The sequence below is a fragment of the Truncatella angustata genome (assembly GCF_020726525.1).
Source record: "Truncatella angustata strain MPI-SDFR-AT-0073 chromosome Unknown BKA67scaffold_2, whole genome shotgun sequence".
NCBI lineage: Eukaryota > Fungi > Ascomycota > Sordariomycetes > Amphisphaeriales > Sporocadaceae > Truncatella > Truncatella angustata.
In genome coordinates this window covers 2,785,728-2,807,782 of record NW_025763382.1, presented here as the reverse complement: position 1 = coordinate 2,807,782, position 22,055 = coordinate 2,785,728, and the positions used below count along the sequence as shown (strand labels likewise).

General features: G+C 49.0%; 7 protein-coding genes across 7 annotated transcripts; 2 read left to right on the top strand and 5 right to left on the bottom strand.

Annotated features, from left to right (window-relative positions):
• Positions 1–222: 222 nt before the first annotated feature.
• On the bottom strand, positions 223–2,195 carry BKA67DRAFT_554046 (uncharacterized protein; the record flags this gene model as incomplete). The annotated part of the gene is made up of 2 exons (XM_046101960.1): positions 1,340–2,195; positions 223–1,287 (listed from the first exon to the last, which is right to left on the bottom strand). Coding segments are annotated over exons 1-2 (1,448 nt in total), but the record flags the coding sequence as incomplete, so codon positions are not given.
• Positions 2,196–7,864: 5,669 nt separating this feature from the next.
• Positions 7,865–8,937, bottom strand: BKA67DRAFT_554033 (uncharacterized protein). Its single transcript, XM_046101959.1, has 2 exons — positions 8,437–8,937; positions 7,865–8,385 (listed from the first exon to the last, which is right to left on the bottom strand). Exons 1-2 carry the CDS (start codon positions 8,787–8,789, stop codon positions 8,109–8,111), a joined length of 630 nt encoding a protein of 209 aa, XP_045961268.1. The 5' UTR covers positions 8,790–8,937; the 3' UTR covers positions 7,865–8,108.
• A 2,821-nt stretch (positions 8,938–11,758) lies between these two features.
• BKA67DRAFT_554030 (RNA 3'-terminal phosphate cyclase) lies at positions 11,759–13,396 on the bottom strand. Its single transcript, XM_046101958.1, has one exon. The coding sequence runs from the start codon at positions 13,201–13,203 to the stop codon at positions 11,947–11,949; it is 1,257 nt and encodes a 418-aa protein (XP_045961267.1). The 5' UTR covers positions 13,204–13,396; the 3' UTR covers positions 11,759–11,946.
• BKA67DRAFT_554029 (ectonucleotide pyrophosphatase/phosphodiesterase family member 3) lies at positions 13,397–16,263 on the bottom strand. The gene is made up of 3 exons (XM_046101957.1): positions 15,167–16,263; positions 14,149–15,118; positions 13,397–14,091 (listed from the first exon to the last, which is right to left on the bottom strand). Exons 1-3 carry the CDS (start codon positions 16,031–16,033, stop codon positions 13,616–13,618), a joined length of 2,313 nt encoding a protein of 770 aa, XP_045961266.1. The 5' UTR covers positions 16,034–16,263; the 3' UTR covers positions 13,397–13,615.
• Positions 16,264–17,354: 1,091 nt separating this feature from the next.
• BKA67DRAFT_532265 (ribonucleotide reductase inhibitor-domain-containing protein) lies at positions 17,355–18,191 on the top strand (the record flags this gene model as incomplete). The annotated part of the gene is made up of 1 exon (XM_046099504.1): positions 17,355–18,191. The coding sequence occupies one exon, from the start codon at positions 17,355–17,357 to the stop codon at positions 18,189–18,191; it is 837 nt and encodes a 278-aa protein (XP_045961265.1).
• A 378-nt stretch (positions 18,192–18,569) lies between these two features.
• On the bottom strand, positions 18,570–20,783 carry BKA67DRAFT_554026 (uncharacterized protein). The gene has a single exon (XM_046101956.1). It carries the CDS (start codon positions 20,391–20,393, stop codon positions 18,828–18,830), a length of 1,566 nt encoding a protein of 521 aa, XP_045961264.1. The 5' UTR covers positions 20,394–20,783; the 3' UTR covers positions 18,570–18,827.
• Positions 20,784–21,206: 423 nt separating this feature from the next.
• Positions 21,207–22,026, top strand: BKA67DRAFT_655323 (uncharacterized protein; the record flags this gene model as incomplete). The annotated part of the gene is made up of 2 exons (XM_046106732.1): positions 21,207–21,246; positions 21,296–22,026. The coding sequence occupies 2 exons, from the start codon at positions 21,207–21,209 to the stop codon at positions 22,024–22,026; spliced, it is 771 nt and encodes a 256-aa protein (XP_045961263.1).
• Positions 22,027–22,055: the final 29 nt, after the last annotated feature.

Sequence of the window (22,055 nt, the reverse complement as noted above, 5' to 3'; positions counted from 1 at the left end):
CGAGCGTTTCGCACCTAAGAAATCGTTGATAGACCCAAGGCGAGACGAAACCACATCTTAGAGCTGAACAAAGATGTTTCGAGTCATTGATGTTTTCGTTGCCTTGTAGATTGTCCGTCAACTAATTAATATAGTTCGCTGTGCTCGACTCAAAACTGAACCTATGCTTCAGCAACGTTGATCATATCTACATCATCCGGACCTTGATCTTTCGACAAAGAGCTGATGTCCTTTTCAAATGCGGGGAGAACCGCAAAATGGTGAGATTCTTTGTTGTATACTAGTCCTCTTTGGCGACTGGCGAGGCGACATCCTAGCCAAAGAATTCGCTCCTTCCTCTCGTCTGTCATGGAAGCGACTTCGAAGTATTTCTCGTCGTCGTCAATTTTTTCGTTCGTGAACCAATCCACAGGGTAGTATCTTTCCACCCACAACAGCCCTTTCATGGCGAAGTCCTCTGGTAGTGGACGAGGCAACTCCTTATCAGGTCTAGGGAATTGAGTGTCTTCAATCCGACCAAAATCCCGGTACGACAAGAGAATGGAATTGAGCATTTCCGAAACAAGCTTCCAAGGGAAGGTCTTCTCCAGGTATGACATGGCGTTAGGGTAGTGAGTTAAGTGGTCCATGAAAACGAGGATTGTGTGAAAGTATGGCAATACGTTTGGATCTGCCAATTGGCGGAAGACCACCTCATATATACCTTGTGCCAAATAGAGCGCCTGATTGAACGTCTTGGGCATTTCTGTAGCGTCTGCCATGACGATATCGGTTACATCGTCTGAACGTTGTGGTCGAATTGCCTTAAAAATAGCATTATCTTCCTTCCCGTAAGATAGCAAAGCACAACAAGTAGAGATGCCAATATAATAACCGGATTCCATCCACCTCCTCGCAGTCCTACCGATATGGTTGTTTAAGTTTCCTAGGAACTCGTCAACCGCGCCTTGGAAATCTTCCGCATATTTTCCACTAAAAAGAATACCGTGAGCCTTGACAAAGGCAGCATCAACTTGTAAAAGGCGGGAGTGCTGAGGATTGGTTCCGTTTAATATCGGATCAAAGAGAGTCATGATAGATTCTCGTGCCGATATAAACGGGATTGGCACACAAAGACTCTTGGTATAATAAAATAGTTGCTGAAGAGCATTTGGTCTTGCGAGAATTGCAAGATGATGGTATAGTCGACCAGTAGTGGGTGCCTTATCTGAGGCTTTTGAATACCAATGACGCGATACAGCCGTCCAAACCTCCCTGTCGCGAATGTCATCATCTTCAATGGCCATTCTATAGTCTTTTGGTCAATAATGTCTTAGATCAAGAAAGCGTCGAGACTGACCTATATCTGCCTAAATCTCCCAGACATTCTATCCAAGTATCCTCGAAAGCAGGTACCGTTTCGTATAACAGAGCCATCATAGAATACGCCAAGTAAATGAACGTTAACATATGCTCTAGTGATGCTGGTAAACGATGCCTAAGCAATTCTAGAAAGGAGTGGATGCCATGGCGCCACATCCTAGCAGGCATCGCATATTTCGAAGCCAAACGCCGCAACGCAGGACTAGCCGAAGGATGTTGAGAAGCCAAAAAGAAATCGTGATGCTCATGAAGCAGCGTTCTGTGTAACGCAATCAAGGCCTGCCATTGCTCGTTGTTCAATTTTGTTTCATTTGTTGACGACTGGGCATTGTCGACCTCAATACACTTCGATTCGACCATAACAAGTCCTGCATAGATGCCCTTTACCTCTGCCACCAACTGCTCCTGTGAGATGGGCCGCGTTTCAGGCTGCTTAATAAGAGGAGTAGATTCATCTTCATCTGCAGATGGATTCTTGGTTTGAGGAGCTTCTCTTCTGATCTTGCTGATTGGCTTGTTTCGTGTGGTGGAAGGCGTCCCTGCGGCAGCTTGGTCCGGCGTCCAAAGCTTTTTACCTTGCGCTGCTGGAGGTGCTCGTCTGTTGAAGGCTGAATCTGGGGGGCCTGTGGCAGCTATCGCCCTGGATCGACGGGTTGGACTTGATGATCGCGATCTTTGCTGCTCAGACGACTTCAATAGCTTTGGGGATTGTCTGTCGTCTACAGGTTCCTGATGAGGAAGGGCTTGCTGAGAGTGGTCGTCTTCAGCTACGGGTAGAGTCCTACTCGGGCCTGATTGGTCTCTGCCAAGAAGTGAGTTTTGTCCCCAAGTACAATATTGATGGAGGGCACGTACCCGCGGTCTCCTTTTGGATTGTCTCCCTGGGCTCTCCTCCGGAATTCCAAAAGAGCCTCCGAGATGGTGGTGCCACTGTTATCCAAAGACTCCTTATGCCGGTTGAGCAGATGAGTCCTGATGCGTTCCTCGGTGTTGGGGATCTTTTCCGTGCAGCCCTCCAATGCACATGGGAATTTGTTCGCATTTCGCAAGTAGCTGGTAAAGGAAGTCGGCAGGTCTGACTGATTAGCCATTTTCGATGATATATTTCAATTTAATGCGATACTCGATCGACGCAGGCATAAATACAGTACTGGCGCACAGGTTGAATGTGTCAAGTTGATGATATCATTCCCCGAAATTCCCTGCTAGAATGTTATATCGAGTGCACTCGAGGCATTCCAACGGGCTTCAGTTGACGCTTGGGTCCCAACGCAGGATGCCTAAAACACGGGCTTAGGCAAAAGGTTCTGCCACGCATGATCAATTTCAACATGGTCCAATTGTTGCAAATGCCCGGGAACTAACTCACTTGCAGGCAACGTAAATATGTTTGTTCTGTTTGCAGACGCCGCGGCTTTGACGTAAAATTGGGCAAATGCGGGGTCTTGCGAAATGCACGAAAATGTATCCGCCTAAGATTCTACAGCTCAAATCAACTAAGAATGAGGAGAAATGAGCTACAAATCACAGCGAAAGATGGGCCTAAATGCAAATAGCTGTGGCTCGCGCTCTGCGCAAGGCTGTAGTTCTCGCCTCACACAGACATTTGGCATAAAGTTCGAAATCAACGGGGTGGGGTACAAGTAAATTTGTAGCTGTCCTAAGCGGTTGCCTTAATCCCACTTTTGCAGAGCCGCATGCCGGGTTGCGAACCATTACTGCGCAGAGTTGGGGAATCTAGCGCATTCTCGTTCGCTCTTTCTCTACCCGTCAGCCCCGTCTGACTGCCACAGTTCCTCCTTTCTCTACTTTCGAGTTTCGAGAACCATATTCAAGCTCCATGATGAACTACACGAAACAACATGTCTGCCATGGCTTGTTTCGAGTGTCGGCAGTACTTGGCGTGGATTTCCCTGTAGATATTTACTCGCTTTGACGCTTCCTGAACCACGGTGACATTGCAGGAGTCTCAGGTTTTTCAACGGCAGATTCGTAAAACACCAGATTCAGAGGGCCATGATTTCGTACATGCCTCTCACCGAAATCAGGCAGAACTGGGCGACCGCTGTGGTGGGCGCTACTTCGAAGACTGCATCACTAATGTGTTCAAGAGATGAGATCAGACCGAAGAAAGCACCTTTAGAATAGAAATTAAATCATTTCTGACACCTTTCGCACAAAGTTGAAATAATTCCAGGTAAGGGATGTTTGTGTGCTCGGCGGTTCGAAAGTTACCGGCCAATGTCGTCCAACAGAATACTCCTAGCCTAGCCTTGATTTGACACGATCAATGCATATACTGCCGGTTACTTGTTTTTGTGTTTGCTTGTGTTGCTTTTTCTCTCATGGACTAACCCCCGAACACGCTATAGCTTCAAATATCGTTGGACATTACCCCCCTCCCCAAATTTTGATCCTGTTCCAGGGATTGTGCAAGCGATCCAGTAATCGTTCTGGCTCAAACTTGTCTCTGCCACCGATCAATTTATGAGAGCGCATGCTGTGTGTGTGTTCCACGGTCCTTATTGAGAGTTACACCCTCGCACCTGTTTTTGGAACACAACATATCTCTGAGCTTAGTTTTGAGAGCGCAATTATCGCCCAACGGTTGTTGTGCAAGTTACATGTTCTACACTAGAAGATCTTAAAGATTTCTCCTTTTCGCACGCTCCTTTGGTTCACGGCGAAGCCGATACTTCGCCACGCCAGGTCGATAAGATCGGCCGGAAAGCAGTTCAGGGTGAGTGTGCAAGCTGAAAAGTCGCGAGTGGCAATGAACCTCCTTTCGTCCAGAAGATCCTGACTCAGATGACATCGCTTTTTAGACTACAAGAGGACAGTATTCCAGCATGTTACTCGTCGGATATGTAGTCAATATATCCACATTCTAACCAAAAGAACCCAGCTTTCAGCTTTCTTCATCACTGCTTATGCTTATTACAACATCTGATCACGAGAACAATATTGACGACTTACTACTCTAAAGGATCTCGGCTCACAATCAGCTAGGTGGTGTTGGTGGCAACGTCCGAACTCGGTGAACCAACCAGGAAGCGATCTGGTGGTCGGCTCCTTGCCGGCCTCAGAAACCAAAGTGTGATCAAGGCGACATCAATCTCCGCTCTAGAGTCAAGGGCAACTTGATGAAAACTTGATGGTTTCTACTTAAGAGGATTAAACGGCTGCGCCCCATGCTGTGTTTCCCATGTTGAATTTTGTCAACAACCATTCATGTTACTCATCGCCCTTGGTCAGATAGAGTGTTCATGTCGTGGCGGTTTGAGGCAAGCCATACGAAGACTTCTGGGCCGAACAAGATGGCCTTGGTGTGGATATATGGCTCCTTACTAGGCTTTTAGGTGCACTAGGCTCACCCCAAACAATGTCTTTCCAGGACAGCTGCTGGAGAGAGGTCCTCAGCGCATGCTTGATATGCAAGGCGACCGACTCAGCTGAGTGAGGCGCACAACAATCTCACCACCCAAGTCGTATGAGGGCGAACCTGTGACGAAACTGGAAGTCGTGATGGTCGATAATGATTCACTTTGAAACGAAGAAATTCTGAAATGGTCATCTCGGTTACCCAAGTATACCTGTTCACAAGACTTGATTGGCAATTGACCGGCAAGGCAACAGCCGACTTAAGGGGCGAGGATTAAATCACATATTGACAGGAGTCGATATCTCACATTGGTTCCGGTATGGGGTCTACCTTGAAGAAGGGTCAAACTGTACAGTGGATCTTGTCGAATCATCAGACACATGAAAGGGGTTCTCAAGGCAAACGTGAGGTTATACTGCACGAATCATACTTGTAAGGCTTTCCGATCAGCTATGTGCCGTTATAACCCGTGAAAATGGACGTTTTCTGCTAGTTCTTAGGATTGAAAGGTCATGCACTTGAAAAACTTCGGAAAGACCAACAAATGGACTTCCGACTTTAATGTTCATGTCCATAGCGGCCTCTGCCACGATTCCGACCTGTTCTCAGTGGCAAAATGGCAAAATTTTGCTGATTGGTTGGACATGGGTGTCCCTGACTTGGATAACCCCTGCAGAGCCCTGTACTAAAGCCATTAACATGGAGTATTCTCCCTGTCAATATTTTTGAACATATATTCGGGCCCTAGGGTATTTCACATTTGTTGGAAATACTGGGCGACACTTAATTGATAGGATCTTCAAAGTCGATGTGGCAGATAAACACGTGGAGGTATTTCATTTGAACACGAGTGTTGTTCAGTCAATGTGATACATTATGTCTAATCCGTTGCTGTCAAGCGTCAATGAGTCCTAGTGATGAAAGTTGTTTTGAAATCACTATGAGCTATGAACGAACCTATTGATATGTAGAGTCCCAGCCATATCGGTACCGGCGTATTACCAAGATTGGTTCTAGAACTCTCATCCCTATCTCAGCAATTAGTTGTGATACTTACATGGACTAAAGGCAGTACGAGGCACCGGTGACAATTTCGCCAGCCATGTTTCGATCACTCTAAGGCGTATATGAGTCTGTGAGTTGCACAAAAACTCCACCCGGCCAATAACATGAGTATCCGGGCTCGTACCAGAGTGGAGCCCATATTTGAACCCTATCTGCATAAATACATGCATATATCGTCTCTAATACTACGGACACCGATGCCATGCACTCGTGGCCTGGGGAATGCATACACCCGAGCTAGACGTATGTTGTACTTCCTCATGCTTGCTCTGTCAGAAAGTAGCTACAAGATATTTGGGCCATCAATCGTGACTGGAGACTTGGTGTATTCACGTGAGATATCATGTAACATAATTGTTATGTTATGATTGCCCGTCGACCCAGTTTCCCAGTTCCATATTTCACCAACTGACGGTCTTTTTCTTTTTTTTCTCAATAAGCTATGTAGTTAATTCTGTTGGGTTAACGAGCCAGAGAAGTTCCCACCAATCCGATTCCAGTGTCACACAACCCCAAGGCCCGTATCCGAAGTATTGACCGGCAAAGAAACCCTCTATGGCGATTTTCTCGGCGAGGAATCGTTTAATATGATTGCTTCGCACTATTTTGGATGTTGGATATTGATTTAAATTGAAGCGAACTTCCGGTGTCAACTGTACTGATATTATCCCAAGCCACTACCAAGCCGGTGAAGCCTTGTTGGACCATTAGCCTAGACAGTTATGGAAATTCTCACTAACATGGACATTCTATAGTGACGTTTGAATGACGTGTAAAGGCTGATACGGTAGGGGAGCTTCATTTTGAGCCCAACTCTAGCAACCACCTTAGGTCTTGAGATGAAGGCTGAATAGTACTTCGAGACAGGATTGCCTCACCGCAACAGCACGCCCAATCTCCATATCCGGGTGTGTCCCAAGTTATGATGCCCCAGCATCTCGGAACCTTATCTTGTTGTATGACTATGTAAAATATGCACTCGCCCAAGCATTTGCCTGTGCGCTTGCCCGGGCGCTCGGTACATCGTCTTTTTTTTTTTTTTAAATGATATCGTCAAAGGTCACGGCACCATAATGCTGGGCGGACATCTCGCTTGCCTTTACCACTCCAAGAATCACCCCAGCAATATAGTCAATGTTCCCTTACTAATCGACCGGGTGAACAGCTGTATACAATAAAATTGGCGCCAGGCATACATCAATTCATTACCACAATAGCGACAGGTTTTCGTAGTTTTTCTTGTGCAGTCATCCGTCAAGTGGGTACGTCAGATTACTATCATTATGTAACTATGAAGTAGCTTTATGAAGATATAAATTGAGCTAATATTCTTGGGCCACAACAGCAAGTGAAATAGGTGGGAGTATTGGCTCCAACTGTCGGTACTGTCAGTGCTTCGACATTCATGCAGACCGAAATACTGCCTAAAAGTACGTATGAAAACATTTAGGCAACATCGAAGATATTGTAGACTGCGCCTCAATCTTAATGCTACCCGTGCGAGATTATAGCCTGGTCAACGGGCGACCTCGCGATATGACCAATTCAGTAGACATATCCAAAAAAAATTCGAAAGGGCCTGACAGCCAGTATTCATTATGTGCAGGTGAACAGTTTTGGTTACGATGGTACTACGGATGTGGGATGATTCAGCGACACAAAAAGTGGTAGTGCACTCACACGATATCACATGTTCCGCAAGGTCACAAGCCGAACGAAGCCGGCTTACGCAACCCACTGGGATTTCCAGGCTTCTGCAAGCTATGCGTGATAGCGGTAAGTAAGAAGTGCTCGGTGTGCAAGAAGTATGATGATCATGTGGTTTTTGAAAAAGAATTTACCTGTGTGAGCTAAGTAGCTGGGCATGCGCAAAGTAAGCCAAGGCTATAATCGAGGCTGCTAGAGAACATATCATCTTCCACGATGGAATGTATACAGCGCCTCAAGGCAAATGGACTTGGGTGTCCTTATTGGCTTGCAACAGCTCAAGGGTGCCTGGTTGTGGCAAATGAACACGAAGCTTCTCAAATACCAGTAGTCACTAGGCATGTGATATTGCTTGACCGAAAACTTGAAAATTCTCTGCTACGCCAAGAATCCGAGGTGGTGCGGACTATACGCTCCCAGGTCTCAATTTTTGTGAAGATTGACAAATTAAATTTCATGTAGGAGGCTGACTCATACATATCAAGGCAGCGGTGCTCAACGACACTGTTCGTCGCCTTGCGCCTCGTGATATAAATCAAGCCGGATCACGCACTAGCCACACCATCCATTTGTCTTGCAATTGGAGTTGAACTCAAGTTGGCCACCCAGTTGCCTGAAAAAAATGTCTTAGTGTGTGAGCAACCCCTGCTCCATGCAGGGTCAGGAAAACTGATAGTAAGGCGCTGAGCACAATGGCCGCAACGAGCTGTACCAGGGAGAAACCGTTGTTCTGCTTTAAATAAGCTCCCGGAGCAGCAGCACCAACCATCTTCTTCAAAGGTACGATACTCTCCTTCTTCATGGTCTCCTGGCCAACCTTCATGCCTGGGAGACCATCTACGCTCCATGAATTCTTTAGCGCCCAGTATCTGCTACTGTTAGTGCAATCTCTACGGTACCATAGGCCAAGGCACTCTCACCGGGGCATGCTCTCCTCGTCCTTCCCCGCCAAATATCTCTTCTCCTTCCTCTCAAAGACCTCGTTCAACGTCGACCTAAAAGACTTGAAGTCATAGAATGGTACCGAGTAGCCGCACGATGTGCCAACTTGGTGTACATCGACCAAGACAACACTTCGTGACCCGGGGATCGTTTCCACATCGTGCTTCTTCACAAAGTCTTTGTACTCGGGCGTGTTATGTTCAAGCACACGACCACGTCCAAAAAGCCGTAGTATCCTTGGTGGGCCCTCAAATGCATTGAAAAGCACCGTGATCCTGCCGTTCTCGTAGATATGACTGATCGTCTCGTTGCCGGATCCCGTGATGTCCATATACCTGAACAATCAGAGGTCAGTATCACTCTACTCAAGGAAGCCCGAAACATTCGATCTCAAACCTCTCTCAGATAAATAAAAATGCATGGCTGAGGAGGCTGAAGAGGCTCTCTAGGGGTCACATACCAGAACGTTTTATCGTCGATAAGGCCAAAGTAGGCCCCGCCTTTAGGGGAAACGTTCACATGGCCCGCAGTGGATAGAGGCGCCGTAGACACCCAGAATACCTTCTGTTCTAGAATCCATTGCACCAAAGATTTTGGAACTGTCTCGAAGTAAGCGCCCATTGTTCGCCACGCAGAGTGTAATCGTCGGAATTGAGTGGCGCAGACGATGATGCAGAATATTGCCTCTGTGCTTATAATTCGGCGATTGCCGAGGTTGCAGATTGCGGTGATTGGATTGAGACTTGAGTCACCACCTCCAACAGCACACGACCTTGTCACGAGCAAATTTCGTGTTGAACAAGACAATTCAACACATAAGTTTTGTCATAGGCTGCACAGCACAAACAAACTGATTATTCTGAGTCATAAAAATGCTGAGTAATATGCCTACGTTTTCAGCATTGCGCCATCACAGGTTTTGGAGACCAGTATCAGCCAATCGAGCTTGGCTCTCCACATTTCGTTTACTTGTGAAGATCGCACAACAGCACAAGGTGCATCGAGTTTGGACGGCTTGGTACACGAGTTTGTCGGTGCTATTAGGTACGATAGCATATGTTTTATGCTATGAGTAGAAAGCCTTCAGAGGTTGGCACCATTGACCAGATGCGCAATATGAACCGTGTATTTTATAGATTCCAGGTAACTTCCGCTTGATAGGACCAATTCTGCAGAATGATGTGGTGGCAGCAATGATAATAATTCAAAAAAGAAATTTTAATTTATAAATGAAAAGGCCTTGCTTTCAGTTCTGTGCCCTCTGTTTCGATATTAGACTATAAGAGGGATAAACTCACATATAAATCAAGACGGTTTAAGACACGTCAACTGGCGCAGTTCATCTCTTGAAATGGAATCTCTATGGGGCGATGACTCTGCGCCCAACCCGCAGTGATTTCTTCTCCATCTAGTCCATTCGACGGTTCCATAAAGGCCGACCGTAATGGTGGCTGGCGTAACTGAGACCCTGCGATGTAAGGAGCCGCGTATACCTCACACTGCAGAGAATGAGACGCGTGGCAACGGTGCGCCTTGACACACCATGGAGGGTTGAAACGTGGTATGGGTGGCATCTAGTTGGTCTGTGGGACGTACGCTGGAAAAGCTGACGGCAGTGTACGGGAGACCTTCCACATGAGTTCTAAACTGTAGCATATGAAGCGAATAATCTGCAGTATATGCGATCTGTGGACATTTTGTGGAATCAGTATACAAAGGGTTGTGCGCATATCCTCCGATAGGGTTCGGCTCAACGTATGTTTCTAAATTGTGAGAGGCGCATATGTCATTCAAAGTCAGGCCCTTGAGCTCAGCAGTGCCAGTGGCATTCAACCAAAACCCAATGATTCCTACTAAGACCGACCAGGAATCATTCGGCTGAGGTGCGACCCAAGTGACATATTATTCAGATTCGAACCATGCTTTTTCGATACACACAACGATACGTCGCATGACGCTTGGGAACAACGCTTTCCGGTCTGTCGCAGTGATCTCTTTACCTAGACCCATTTCATCGTGTGTAGGGTCTGCTTGGGATAACTCATCTTTCTGCCAGTAGTCCCTGGAAGAGAAATTTAACTCAGTGGCCGGTTCTTTCATGTAGGGACTCGGCCATGGTCCATCCGAGAACAGATTGCGGAATACGTTCTTTCATATCTCTTCATGAGATTTCTTCCGGTCAATATTGAACACTAATCCATACTTCTCATGATTCACACAATTAAGAGGCACCTTCTAGTCACCCGTACGTTTAATTTCCTGATGACTACTACCATGGCTAGGTCATGATAGACATTCAGACACTGAACACAGTGGTTATGACAGTGCTTTCTTCTCAAATGTTCTTTGACTTGTGAGAGTAATTTCAGCACTACATTGGAGCTTCTGTCAGCAATTTGCGGTGCCCATTCACAGAACGGACAAGCGAAAGTGGGAGGGCAATCAGCCACTCCACTATCACTCGAATTTGGATCTTTGTGACCATCTCCATCCTCTTCATTGTCTTCAACGTTGCCATTTCCCAAGTTGCACATATTTTTCCTCCCGATTTGGGGATGAAATGCATGTTTCACGGATTGTTGCTCATGGTAGTAAAACAAGGGGCATGGCTCGCTTGCTGTGGCAGACGACCTCGATGTTGACCTTCATTTATCCGTTGAGGTCCATGTCTAGTCTATTGTGTGTGCTTCAGTGCTTCCACCATTCGCTCTTGAAGTATGCATAGGGACTTGGAGTCCATTCCAGCGAGATAAACCGTCAAGTCTCTCCGGTCGCTGAGACAGGAGACACGTCAGAATCGTTTGTGTGTAAAGACATTCGACAACTCGCCGTGAGGTGAGAAGTTAGCGACTCACCTTGCTGTGCGCCGGTTTTGGCTTGATCATGCACCACTCCCTTCCTGTCGAGGACCGCACAATTAATTATTGCTCTATTCAATACTATGGCTAGTTCTTGATACCATATCCAACGGCAAGAAAACACAAAACAGTCATCACCGAATCTATTTATAGTAATTCAATACGCCATTTGTCATGCGGAAAGGCTGTCTCTAAGATGTCCCTGTGGACTGATGATCTATGTTTCATTTAAAGGTCCTGGGGAAAATTTATCCGCCTCCTGCAAACGTTTTTGCAGCGGATGGAAATTCGGCTTCAGTTGCGGCCCGCCTATTGTTTGATTGTGCACACATAAGCAGGGGTCAATGCATGAATTGGATACTTTGCTCATTGGAGCGGTTTACTGGTGGCAGAACAGGGTGCAGAATATGCAGACCCAATGGCACAGGATTTGCCAGGCTGCCCGGAAAGCAGAGGACTTCGTGCATTGTGCATATTCTTGAAGAAGGCTCGGACACAATGCGTCAATTGTACACTGGGACTTCTCGATGGGCCAGAAATATAACATTGCGACGAGCACATCACTAATTGTTGTCGTTCCAGTCTTAAGCAGATAGAGTCATGCTGATCACACAACTAACGATTTTCTCATCAGCTAAATGAAATACCCGCCCCTTCACATAATTCTCCCTTGTTGAACCACTTGACCTGAGGCAGGAGTTGGGAAGCCACCCATCTTGCCGTTGTTGTATGTGTGCTTCCTTGCCCAAACGGTTCATGTGTCTTATCCTTTCGCATCCTCTGCTCTTCGATGATGGCAAGCCCATCCATCTCGGGTGCAACGCCTCTGCCATCACCATCAGCGTCTTGCTCGTTTCGTCCGAAGCTTGACATGCCCTGGGAAAGCACTTGGAACACAACAAGCTGGTCCTGTAGATATTCATCCACAGCTCCACGGAGCGATATCTCATGACGAAGATCCCGGGATACCTTGCGCGACATCTCACTGCTCAGCATTCCGGGCGTCTTCTTCTTCCTATTCTTGTTGTAAAGAAAGTCCCGACCCCATCGCAGACCAGTCTTGGAAACCGCAACCAGTAGTACATACATCCGGCTCTCATGTGCACTTTCCTCCGTGATAACGAACCTGACATCCACGTCCGGAAATCGCTCATCTAGGTCCTTAACAAGCGCTTCTTGTAGGTATGAATGCATATTGCTGGGCGCGAGAAGGGTCGCATCGATCCGCTCGACCACGAAATCTTGATCCGCATGTTTTCCATCCCACGGCCCTCTCGACGCCAATCTCTCGCCTATGGTGAGTGGCTGAATACGAAACCAGACAGTTCCTTTCCTCGTAGGCCCTGAGCTCCATCCTCTCTCCTTCAGCTTTCTTTCAATGACAATACCAAAACGTGTCTCTAGGATGGGCAGCAAGACCTGGTCCAGGTACTCGTAGCTCAAAGAGAAGGAGACGTTGGTACCTCCTTTAATCTCGAGCTCTATGCTCTTCTCCTCCCCCTCACCCCCAACGTTCCCGGCGAAGAGCAAATACGGCAAGACAGCCTGGAACATCAGCATTGTGCTCGCCGCCGGCGACTCGGCGTCTATGCAGATCCTGTTTCCTCTCAGCGCAGTCGGAGGCAGTGCTGGCGCAAAATCTAGGGTGTGCGATCCAACTGCCAAACCGCCGACTTCAGCGTCTGTTGCCTTCGCAAGCCATGCAATTGAAGAGACGTGCTGTGATTTCAGACCGCCACCGCGTGGTCCAGCCCGGTTGCCGCGCACGTTGGTGATGCGAATGGGTTGTGATGTTACGGCTGCGAGGGCGCAGGCTAGCCGCACGAGTTGACCGCCGCCTTCGCCTGTGCGTCCGTCGAGAATGATTAGTTTCGTCGATTTCGACATTTCTACTGTCTGCTAATATGAGTTTGACTGGTCGAGTCGTGTGGCGGATGAGAGACACCAGGGCCCAGCTGTATCTCAGTAAGGTAGTGTTTTGTTACTTGTTGCAGTGGCTGTGCCTGCCTTGGTGAGTCATGCGACAGGTACGAGCGAAGCCACTTTCGTCGTGCTGCGAACGCCTGATTTGCGGTCAAAAGCAAAACCGTCGCACGATATGCGCTCAATGAGAGTTAGGTTTGAGTATAGGAGTACACGGTATGATTAATTATGAGTCATATTTTGCAACGGTCTGTAGACATCATTCAGGTCCGAAAAGCCGAAAATAGAGTCGCCTCAAAGTACCCCCCAGGAACGCCAGCTGCTCCAATTATAAAACACAATATAGATACACGCATGTTACTGAGAACTCAGAATCTCATTCAGATGTGCTTGCGCCTTCGTCGTCGTCGTCGTCGTTATCGTCGGAGCCAGTAATTTTATGCCACAAATCATCAACTTTGCCAGTCAGCCAGTCCCAGTAGTCTTGCCAGGACGCAAACTCTTTGGGATCATCCTCGGCGTTTTCACTGTCCCCTAGGACCTCCTCTCCGAGGCTTCCAGTTTCTTCGGGCGTTTCAGGCTCCTCTAGTGGTTCGACAGGGTCGATACCAACAGCTGTTGGGGGTTGCTCGTTGGCGTCGGCAGCGGAGCTCGTCTCTACAGGCGAGATCGACATAACTCCGGTAGCGATTTCCTCGGCCGTAGTACTTGCTTCTGGATCTGCTGGTTCGTCAAGCACTGTCTCAGCGTCATGGATGCCAACAGTCTTGAGCGGGAGACGGAGAGTTCCATTGTTCGGCTTTGCGGTCATGCCGACCGAATCACACAGAATGTTGTACACCTCAATATTTTCTGGAGAGTCATTAGTTTGTGTATCTCCTGCTAATTTCGGCTGGGTTTTTGACTTACGAAACGGTTCGACCCTGCTGTTGGGTTCGTGTGGGAAAGCGGGGCCACGAGCAATGAAGATGGCCCTCATCAAAGGATGCTCATGGTCGTAACCGTGGAGCCCTCGCGGATGGTAAACCAATCCTTTGGTCCTCGCCTCTTCAAGGTCAAACTCATCCTTTGCAACAATGGCCCACCCGGTCTTAGGGATAATCCATAGAGGCGCAATGCGATCGTTATTTGTGAAGTGATATCTTTCAGGCATGTTCTTGTCTCTGAGGTAGACCTCAAAATTTGTGTTGTTGTTCGATTTCTCCACGGCTTGCTCATACAGTCCTTGCAGGTACGAAGGGTCCTTAGGCCGAACACCAACTAGTGGCCAGCCATCAACATGATCGACTTTAGTCATGTCGATCAAATCATCCATCTGATACATGCGCGAGACGTCAGTTGTGGCCATGCCGTGGTCGGATACTATGATAACGTTGACGATGTCGGTGAGATTCCGCTCCTCTAAACCATGGAAGACCGTGTCCAGCATTCCGTCGACCTGGCTGATAGTCGTTCGGATTTCTGTGCTGTTGGGGCCATACCTGTGGCCATCAGCATCGACGTTCGGGACATAAGCTGCGATTAGTTGCGGTCTCATATCCTTGACGTCTGCGCTAAGATCTTCCATTCCTGGTCTGTCCAGGAACGCCAGGATCCTGGCAGCTTTGCTGGCTAGCTCCTCTTTCCCATTGTACACGTCCAGGATGCTAGGCTCAACACTCATGATATGAGCTTCACTACCTGGCCACATATGAACGGCCGTCCGCAGGCCCTGTTCCTCGGCCGTGACCCAGAAGGGCTCTCCTCCCCACCATTTCGGATCCATACTCCGAGAGGGGTCCGTGTAGAAGAACTCAGCCTCGAGTTCCGGGTCCCAGAACGTGTTGCCAACCACACCATGGCTCTCAGGATAAAGCCCGGTTGCTAGTGTGTAATGGTTCTATGAGAGTTAGCTTAGTTGGCAGTGCCAGTTTTTCATTTCACATACTGGAAAGGTGACAGAGGGGAATGAAGGATTCATGTATAGCGGGCTTACACCCTCTTTGATGAATGCACTCAATCTAGGCGTCAACCCGCGCTCTACAAAGTCTGCCCGAAAGCCGTCCAAACTGATTATGAGCGTCGTCGGGGCAAAAAGGGCAGTGCCGTTGCTGACCAGTGGCGGCATGGAGTTCCTCTTGTCTACGGACATCTTCCATGCCAATAAAGCCAGGAAAGCAAAGCCGACTGCGAGGGTTGTGTAAATGAAGAGCCACTTCTTCCAGTGTCTCTTCTTTTCGGTTTTCCGGTCAGTGTGCATCAGCAGATGCTGGCGGTCGTGTTCTTCACTGTCCTCTCTGTCGCTGCTGTCGCCAGTTGAGCTCCCATCTTTTATTGCACCTGATTCCATTTCGTACATGAGCTCGCCATCTTCGCCATGCTGCGCCTTCTCAAGCAGGCGGTCCTTTTTCTGCTTCCTCCTATTTCGACGGACGCGCCTCTTCTCGTCGTGTGCATCTTCAGTTGACTTTTTGCCTTTCAGCATGGGGCTATGCGATCGTTCGCGACTCGTGGTCCTGAAAAGCTGGAGCGGATTCGGGATGGCCAGGTTACTCCCCCTTCTTTGGCGGTCCTGTTTCGCACGGGTGGCCGTGACCAGTTCGTCCATTTCCTCTTCCTCCATCAGAACTAAGCGGTCGCGGGCACGTAGCTCTTTGCTGCTGCGAGCGCGGGCGACGAGTTGGTCATCTTCGCTGTCGGTGTCCTGGTCGCTCCTGCTGTGCAACGAGAGCGCATCGTCGTCGTATGCGATAGGGGACAGCAGTGTGTTATCTGGGGAGACGCCAGTATCCAAGGGCCTGGGCATGAGAGACATGGCGGTCAACAATGTTGGCGCTCAGTAACGCGCCTACAATGAGCTCATTCTCGAAAAGAATGCGACAACGGCCAATCGATAGCAAAGGGACGACAATTCGTCTGTCAGTTTGAATGTGACAATTCAGAAGCCAACGTGCCCAATAAGGCGAAATCGACTGGGTCCAGGGTCCTTTAGCACCTGGCACGCTGGGAAGCAAGCGAGGGGGGTGGTATGTAAGGACTTAGCAGGCGGCCCGCATCCCACTAGGTTAAGCAAATAGCATGCATTTCACTCTCTGGCATGCTGGAAATATCGTGACCACAGACCCAATCGATCAACGCCTTCCCCCACCCATATTTGTCGTTCACCAATCACAACGTTCGCTAAAGCATGTGATGATGCAGGAAGAGCAATGGTCTTTGCTGCGTTGAACCAAAAAAAACATTCCCCAGGCTGCCCAGGCACCCCCGAATAGATCATTAGTGGATGGGTTTCTTCTTATGAGACAACGTCCCAGAGTGGGTGTCTTTAGCTCAATAGTACCACAGTACAAAAGTAGGTGACTAACCTACTCCGTAAGAAAGCAGGGCAGTACGGATCCGTAGTTATGTATGCAAGTTCAAACTGGGTCGTCGTAGTGGGCCAATCATAGCCCCAACGCTGTATCTATAGTACTGGTGATACAAAGTACCTACTCGCCGGTCGGCATTTGTCTTGTGATGATAATGCAGAGTCTGCACTTCGCTTCTCTCGTTCTAAAGTGGCAGATGCTTGCAACGGTGTATTTGCAATGCCTGCGCATGGTGATTTGGTCGATCGGCAGGCGTTTGAGAGTGATGTAACTAAGGTTACTGTAATTCGTAATCCCACATGGATTATTCTGCGGACTGAGCAGTGCAACTTGGAAGATCGACGGTCCCCGTCCCCCATTTACGCGAAAAAACACGCTTAAGAAAGATGCAGTGCGCGTCTTCTTTCCCCACCGTTGAAACCAATCGAGAGCCGAGCTTTAATCATTCCCAACCCCAAATCCCCCCAGCCTCTCACCCTGGATTCATCGTCATCGCTCACAACTTCATAAATCTGTGCGATAAGTGCAACACTCATTTCCTTTCATTCGTTTAGTGGTTCTGCACAATTCTTGCTTAGCAACTTGCGTCACCCGGCCCGCATTGACTTAGATATCCGTCGAGGGGTACGAACCGGGACGCAAGGCACATTGGTCTCTGACCTTTTCTCAACTGTAACGGGTGGCTTCGGTCGACTGAGCGCCAACCGTTGGCCTGGAGAGGCACATCGATATACCCTTTCGTTTCGCCCTATCACTGCACACGCCAGCATGTCTGCACCACGAACAAAGCGCCAGTTTGCCGGCGCAGCAAGCGATCCCGCACAGCGTCGCATCACCTCCTTCTTCAATAGCTCGGGCCCCATCCACCCCTCCACGCCTTCAGACGAGTCCTCTCCGAAAGGCTTCAGTGCATCTGACGCTACAGTGCAGGCGAACCTCTTGTCCGTAGGCATGAGAGTCAGGAAGGCAGTGCCGGAAGGATACAAGACCGTCGGCTACAGCGCATTCTCGCTCTGGGACGAGAACAGGAAGGACGGGATCCCGACAAGCGCGACTCCTGACACCGGCCGGCCGCGACCAGACGCACTGTCCACGCCGAGAGAGCTGCTGCCATTCTGCGGCATCAACAAGATTGGAGGGTTCGGCACACAGGAGTCTTCCGTCTCGGATGAGTTCGCGTTCAGTCTACCTTCGGCGGGCGTCCCATTGGGACTCGTTGACCCCGATGCCATGGACGACGTTCCAGGCCTTACTCTCAGCCAGAAGTCTGTGGAGTCGAACGATCTATATGCTTCTGGCGTCACTGGCACCGCCACACGAAAGCGGTGCTTTGCTGATGAAGAGGATGAAATCCTTCAGGTGCCAGATCAGCTGAATCTTATGGGCTGGCAAGACTTTGAAGTGAGCCCACGAAGCCTGGCACCGGTCGACCTGAGCAACAGCAGGAGAATGGCCATGCCTAGGAAAGGCGGCCTCAAGGGCAAAAATGGAGCCTTCAATGGAGCCCAACAATTCGGACAGGAGAACGCTATGATGCCCAGTGGGGACTTTGAAGATGCAAGCTTTCTGGACCAGAGTCTAGAAGTGGATATGGATGATGTTTGAGCTTCTATGGCGCTTTGCTTCCTGCATCGTTCTGGTTCACCGGACGCACGAGGAACCGTTACATCTTGGCACTGCAAGGAGGCTGGCATTGCTGATTAGCTCAGCCTTCTAGTGATCGTCCAGGGAAGACTGGTGGACTGTTGCGGCTCCTTTGGATGCTGGATGCTTTTATGCTTGTTTGCTTTATTTGCATGCGATGGCGTTTTGGGGTTTTCTTTGCACGTGTATGTCACTACTAGGGCTGGATTTTGATTTGTTCTCCGTAAACATGTCAACATTCGTGGTGCGTTGTCGACTGTCACAATTATCGTACAGCTGACCCAACTTCTGAAATAAAAAATATTTCTTCACAAACAAAATGATCAAATTGTCAGGATCTACCTGTGCACATTAGAGTCCCTGTTGTAGCGATAACTGCTTCGTCACCACGTCGTTGGCATCATTTATGAAGAATCTCCGAGGTCGTTATGTTGGCTGGCAACAAAGCCAGTTGCCGTCTCGGATAATAGGCGGCCAGAGCGGCAGCACAATGACATCACCCTCAAGGTTTGGTCTATTATTCAGGTGCTTGCTTGTGAATGCTTTAAGCTGATCTAAGACATTACAGTGTGAATATATACTAGCGCGATGCTCGAGCTATCCTTCAATGTTATGCCCAAAGGGGTCTCTAAACTCTAGGAGGTCTCTTTGTCCGTAAAACTCACCAGCCACGGTAAGAATCATGTTGAGGGTAGCTCGCACATTGACGTCGGTCTTTGCAGCTACGGTCTCTTGGACTACAGTTATCTCACCTAATGCTGTATTTGAGGTGCTGGCATGGCCAGTAGTGCTGGGACTTTCCGTGCGTTCCTCGTCTTGAGTCTCAAGCTGGGCCAGAAGCCGGGCCTTGGCCGTCTCTATGTCAGCTGGTGTGTCGTTGTGTGATTGGGATTGGGGTTCGGAGGATACTTCCCCGTCCTCTTCGTCTGAGTCGATTTCCATTTCGACGTCAGACGGTGGAGATGGAATGCCGCTAGCCGCTGGCGATAGCTCCTTTCTTGGTTCATCAGTGTTCATGGTCCCTGAAGATTGATTTTGAGATTTCGTGTTATCGTCTTTCGTATCATGACCGTCTTCAGGTTTCGAAGCATTGTGTGATCCGCTCTCGTCTTCTCCATCTGCACTCGCCTCTTCGGCCTCTTCGACTTCCACCTCACCCACGTCTTCATTGCCACCGCTGCTTCCCACGCCAAACTGTTCTTGCAGGACGTCGGCCTCAGCTAAGCTCAACATGAATAGAACGGCACGTTTCCCGAGCTCGCGAACCACACCGATGTCTTGGTAGTCTAGCTCGCCTTTTTCCGGCAAGCGAGCAAGCAGGGCCCAGATCCAACGACTAGTGCGCTCACGCACTTCCTGCCCTCTCCTAAAGAACTTTCCATTCAGGACGATGCGGAGCAAACGCAGCACACTGTCCTTGTGCATTGATGCAATCTGGGCTGGCAACGGATCTGTATGCGTGAGTCGGGATGACCATTGCTTGAAAGGACTTGGCGACGCGCCAAAACCGCCAACTTCTGTGGGATGGTCGGGAGGAAGTGCTGAGACAACGCTGCTAGGTGGTTTGGATCGGAGCTTGGTTCGTAGCAAGTGGTATTGTTGACTGAGGGCGATGTAGTATGCCTCGTGGATTTCTGCAGAATTGCTGTTTCGAGGCCCTCCTATGCTGCTTTCTTCACTCTTAATCTCATTGTCGTTGCCAGCGTCCTCGGTCTCGGCATCACCTTCTGCTCCTTCTTGATCCCGGTATTCGTCATCTTCGTCTCCCTCTTCGTCGTAGCCGGCTGGGAGTGCAGTGTATGCGCCATCGTGGTAGTAGCCCCTGAAGTCGCCCCTTCCATCTTCGTAGATGCTCCGGTCTATCGTGCCGTCCTCAGCTGTTGGCAGCTCTGGTCCAGATTTCTTGGCAACTAGCACGTGCGGAATGCCTTCTGCTTGGTTTCGAACGAACTTGAGGTATGCTAGTGCGTCGGATTCGTCTTCCCACTCGAGGTCTCTATCATTAGGGATAGTCGCTGCGTCGAGGTTACCAAAAGCGAAACGCTGGCCATAGGTCTCGTCGACGCCCTGGCCATGGCGCTTGGAGGAATTCGAAGACCCGTTGAAGCGATGCCTTTTGCCGGGCTGGTCACTGGTGGTGTCCGCAGAGCGCTTTTCCGCCATATCGCTACTTCTTTATAATGCTGTGAAGACGCTGCGAGATGCTGCCTGGAATTTTTGTTGGGAGCTGAAGCTGTTGCGAGGTGGCAGCGACAAGACGAGACGCTACAGCTGCAGACCCGACTTATCAGGAGGTCGATCTAACCCCACTTATCCTGCTGTGGTGGCTCAACTTGGCAACTATGTCAGAGCTTGTATTCTGATACCGTCTCTTGGCATGTCTAGAACCTGCGTTATTGCCCGTTGACTCTGGCGTGAATAGTCAGACTGCCTCGTCAAATGCCTTTCCTTCGAAGTATCCATTTGTCCAAGTCCGATCGCCAAATACCGCTCGCCTTACTGTAGCTGACGGCAGGTGGCGCTCATAAATGTCCCAGGACGCTGCGTTTAAATTTCTGAAGAACTTTCACTAACATGCCTAAAGTGGAATAACCCCAAAAGTCTTAGTAACCTAGACTAGTGGTTTGGATAGATATTCAGTAGTATAAAATGCAATGGGACGAGATGGAGGCTATTACTTGGGCTAGTGAACGCTCAAGCTTATGCGACTTCGCACATTTTTGGTGAATGGCTATGGACCATCAGACCGAATGACTCACCATGAACTTGGTGATAAGTCCTAAACACCGAGTGTGAGATGGATGCCTAGTAAATGCAGCGGAGATATCGGCCGAGAGAGAACGTCATTGCAAACAGGGCAGCGAGTGCTAAACTCTGTTTATAAGAGCCAAGGTCGCACAGCCAAGTCCAAAAAGATAGTCACCTAAACAGTTCGCTATTTAAAATATTTTGGCTCATCTTAGACTAACAGCGAACATGACCACTAACGCAAACAAGACCATAGTCCTCATTACAGGTGCGTTCCTAACAAATCGTTGATTAAGAAGCTTTCTGACGCGGACAAGGCGCCAATCGAGGGATTGGCTATGAAATTGTCAAGGCACTGCTTCAAACCGGTAGCAGAGGCCCTTATCATGTCTATCTTGGTGCCCGAGACATTGAGAAGGGAGAAAAAGCAGTAGCATACCTGACGGCCGAGTACGGCAACTCAGTCTCGGCTGTACAGCTTGACACTAACTCCGCCGAGTCTATCGACAAGGCAGTCTCAACGGTCAAGTCAGAAGCTGGCCGGCTTGACGTGCTGGTCAACAACGCCGGCATCATCTCCGGGGAGAAAGACCGGATCGCCAACCTCCGCATCACGCTTGAAACCAATGTAATAGCCACGTTCGTAGTCAGTGAGGCCTTCAAGAAATTGCTCATCGCGCAGGCCCCCGGCAGTAGGAAGGAAAAGCGCATTGTCAATGTGAGCAGCGACTTGGGCTCCATTGCATGGCGCTGCGACCCCAACTCCAAAAACTACGATGTTCCTTCTACCCAGTACCGTATGAGCAAAGCAGCTTTGAATATGATGACGGCGTGCCAGTCATATGAGCTGAAAGAGCACGACATCAAAGTCCTGGCGTTCAATCCGGGATATACGATCACCGAGTTGTTCGGGCCAGTGGAACTGCGACGAGAACAGGGTGCTTGGGAGGCAGATGTTCCTGGCAAGAGCTGTGCCAATATCATTGCGGGCGACAGAGACAATGAGATTGGGCAGATGATCGAGGTAGACGGCGTCGTGCCTTGGTAATCTTATGCGACGTCAATTGGTTCTTCCGC

What these genes read in the sequence shown, in the direction of transcription:
- BKA67DRAFT_554030 (XM_046101958.1), bottom strand. Translation starts at nt 13,203, where the DNA reads ATGTCGAAATCGACGAAACTAATCATTCTCGACGGACGCACAGGCGAA.
- BKA67DRAFT_554033 (XM_046101959.1), bottom strand. Translation starts at nt 8,789, where the DNA reads ATGGACATCACGGGATCCGGCAACGAGACGATCAGTCATATCTACGAG. An exon ending in GACGAGGAGAGCATGCCCCG is followed by an intron (nt 8,386 to 8,436) that starts GTGAGAGTGCCT and finishes TAACAGTAGCAG; the next exon opens with ATACTGGGCGCTAAAGAATT.
- BKA67DRAFT_554029 (XM_046101957.1), bottom strand. Translation starts at nt 16,033, where the DNA reads ATGTCTCTCATGCCCAGGCCCTTGGATACTGGCGTCTCCCCAGATAAC. An exon ending in TCCCCTCTGTCACCTTTCCA is followed by an intron (nt 15,119 to 15,166) that starts GTATGTGAAATG and finishes TAACTCTCATAG; the next exon opens with AACCATTACACACTAGCAAC. An exon ending in CAGCAGGGTCGAACCGTTTC is followed by an intron (nt 14,092 to 14,148) that starts GTAAGTCAAAAA and finishes ATGACTCTCCAG; the next exon opens with AAAATATTGAGGTGTACAAC.
- BKA67DRAFT_554026 (XM_046101956.1), bottom strand. Translation starts at nt 20,393, where the DNA reads ATGGCGGAAAAGCGCTCTGCGGACACCACCAGTGACCAGCCCGGCAAA.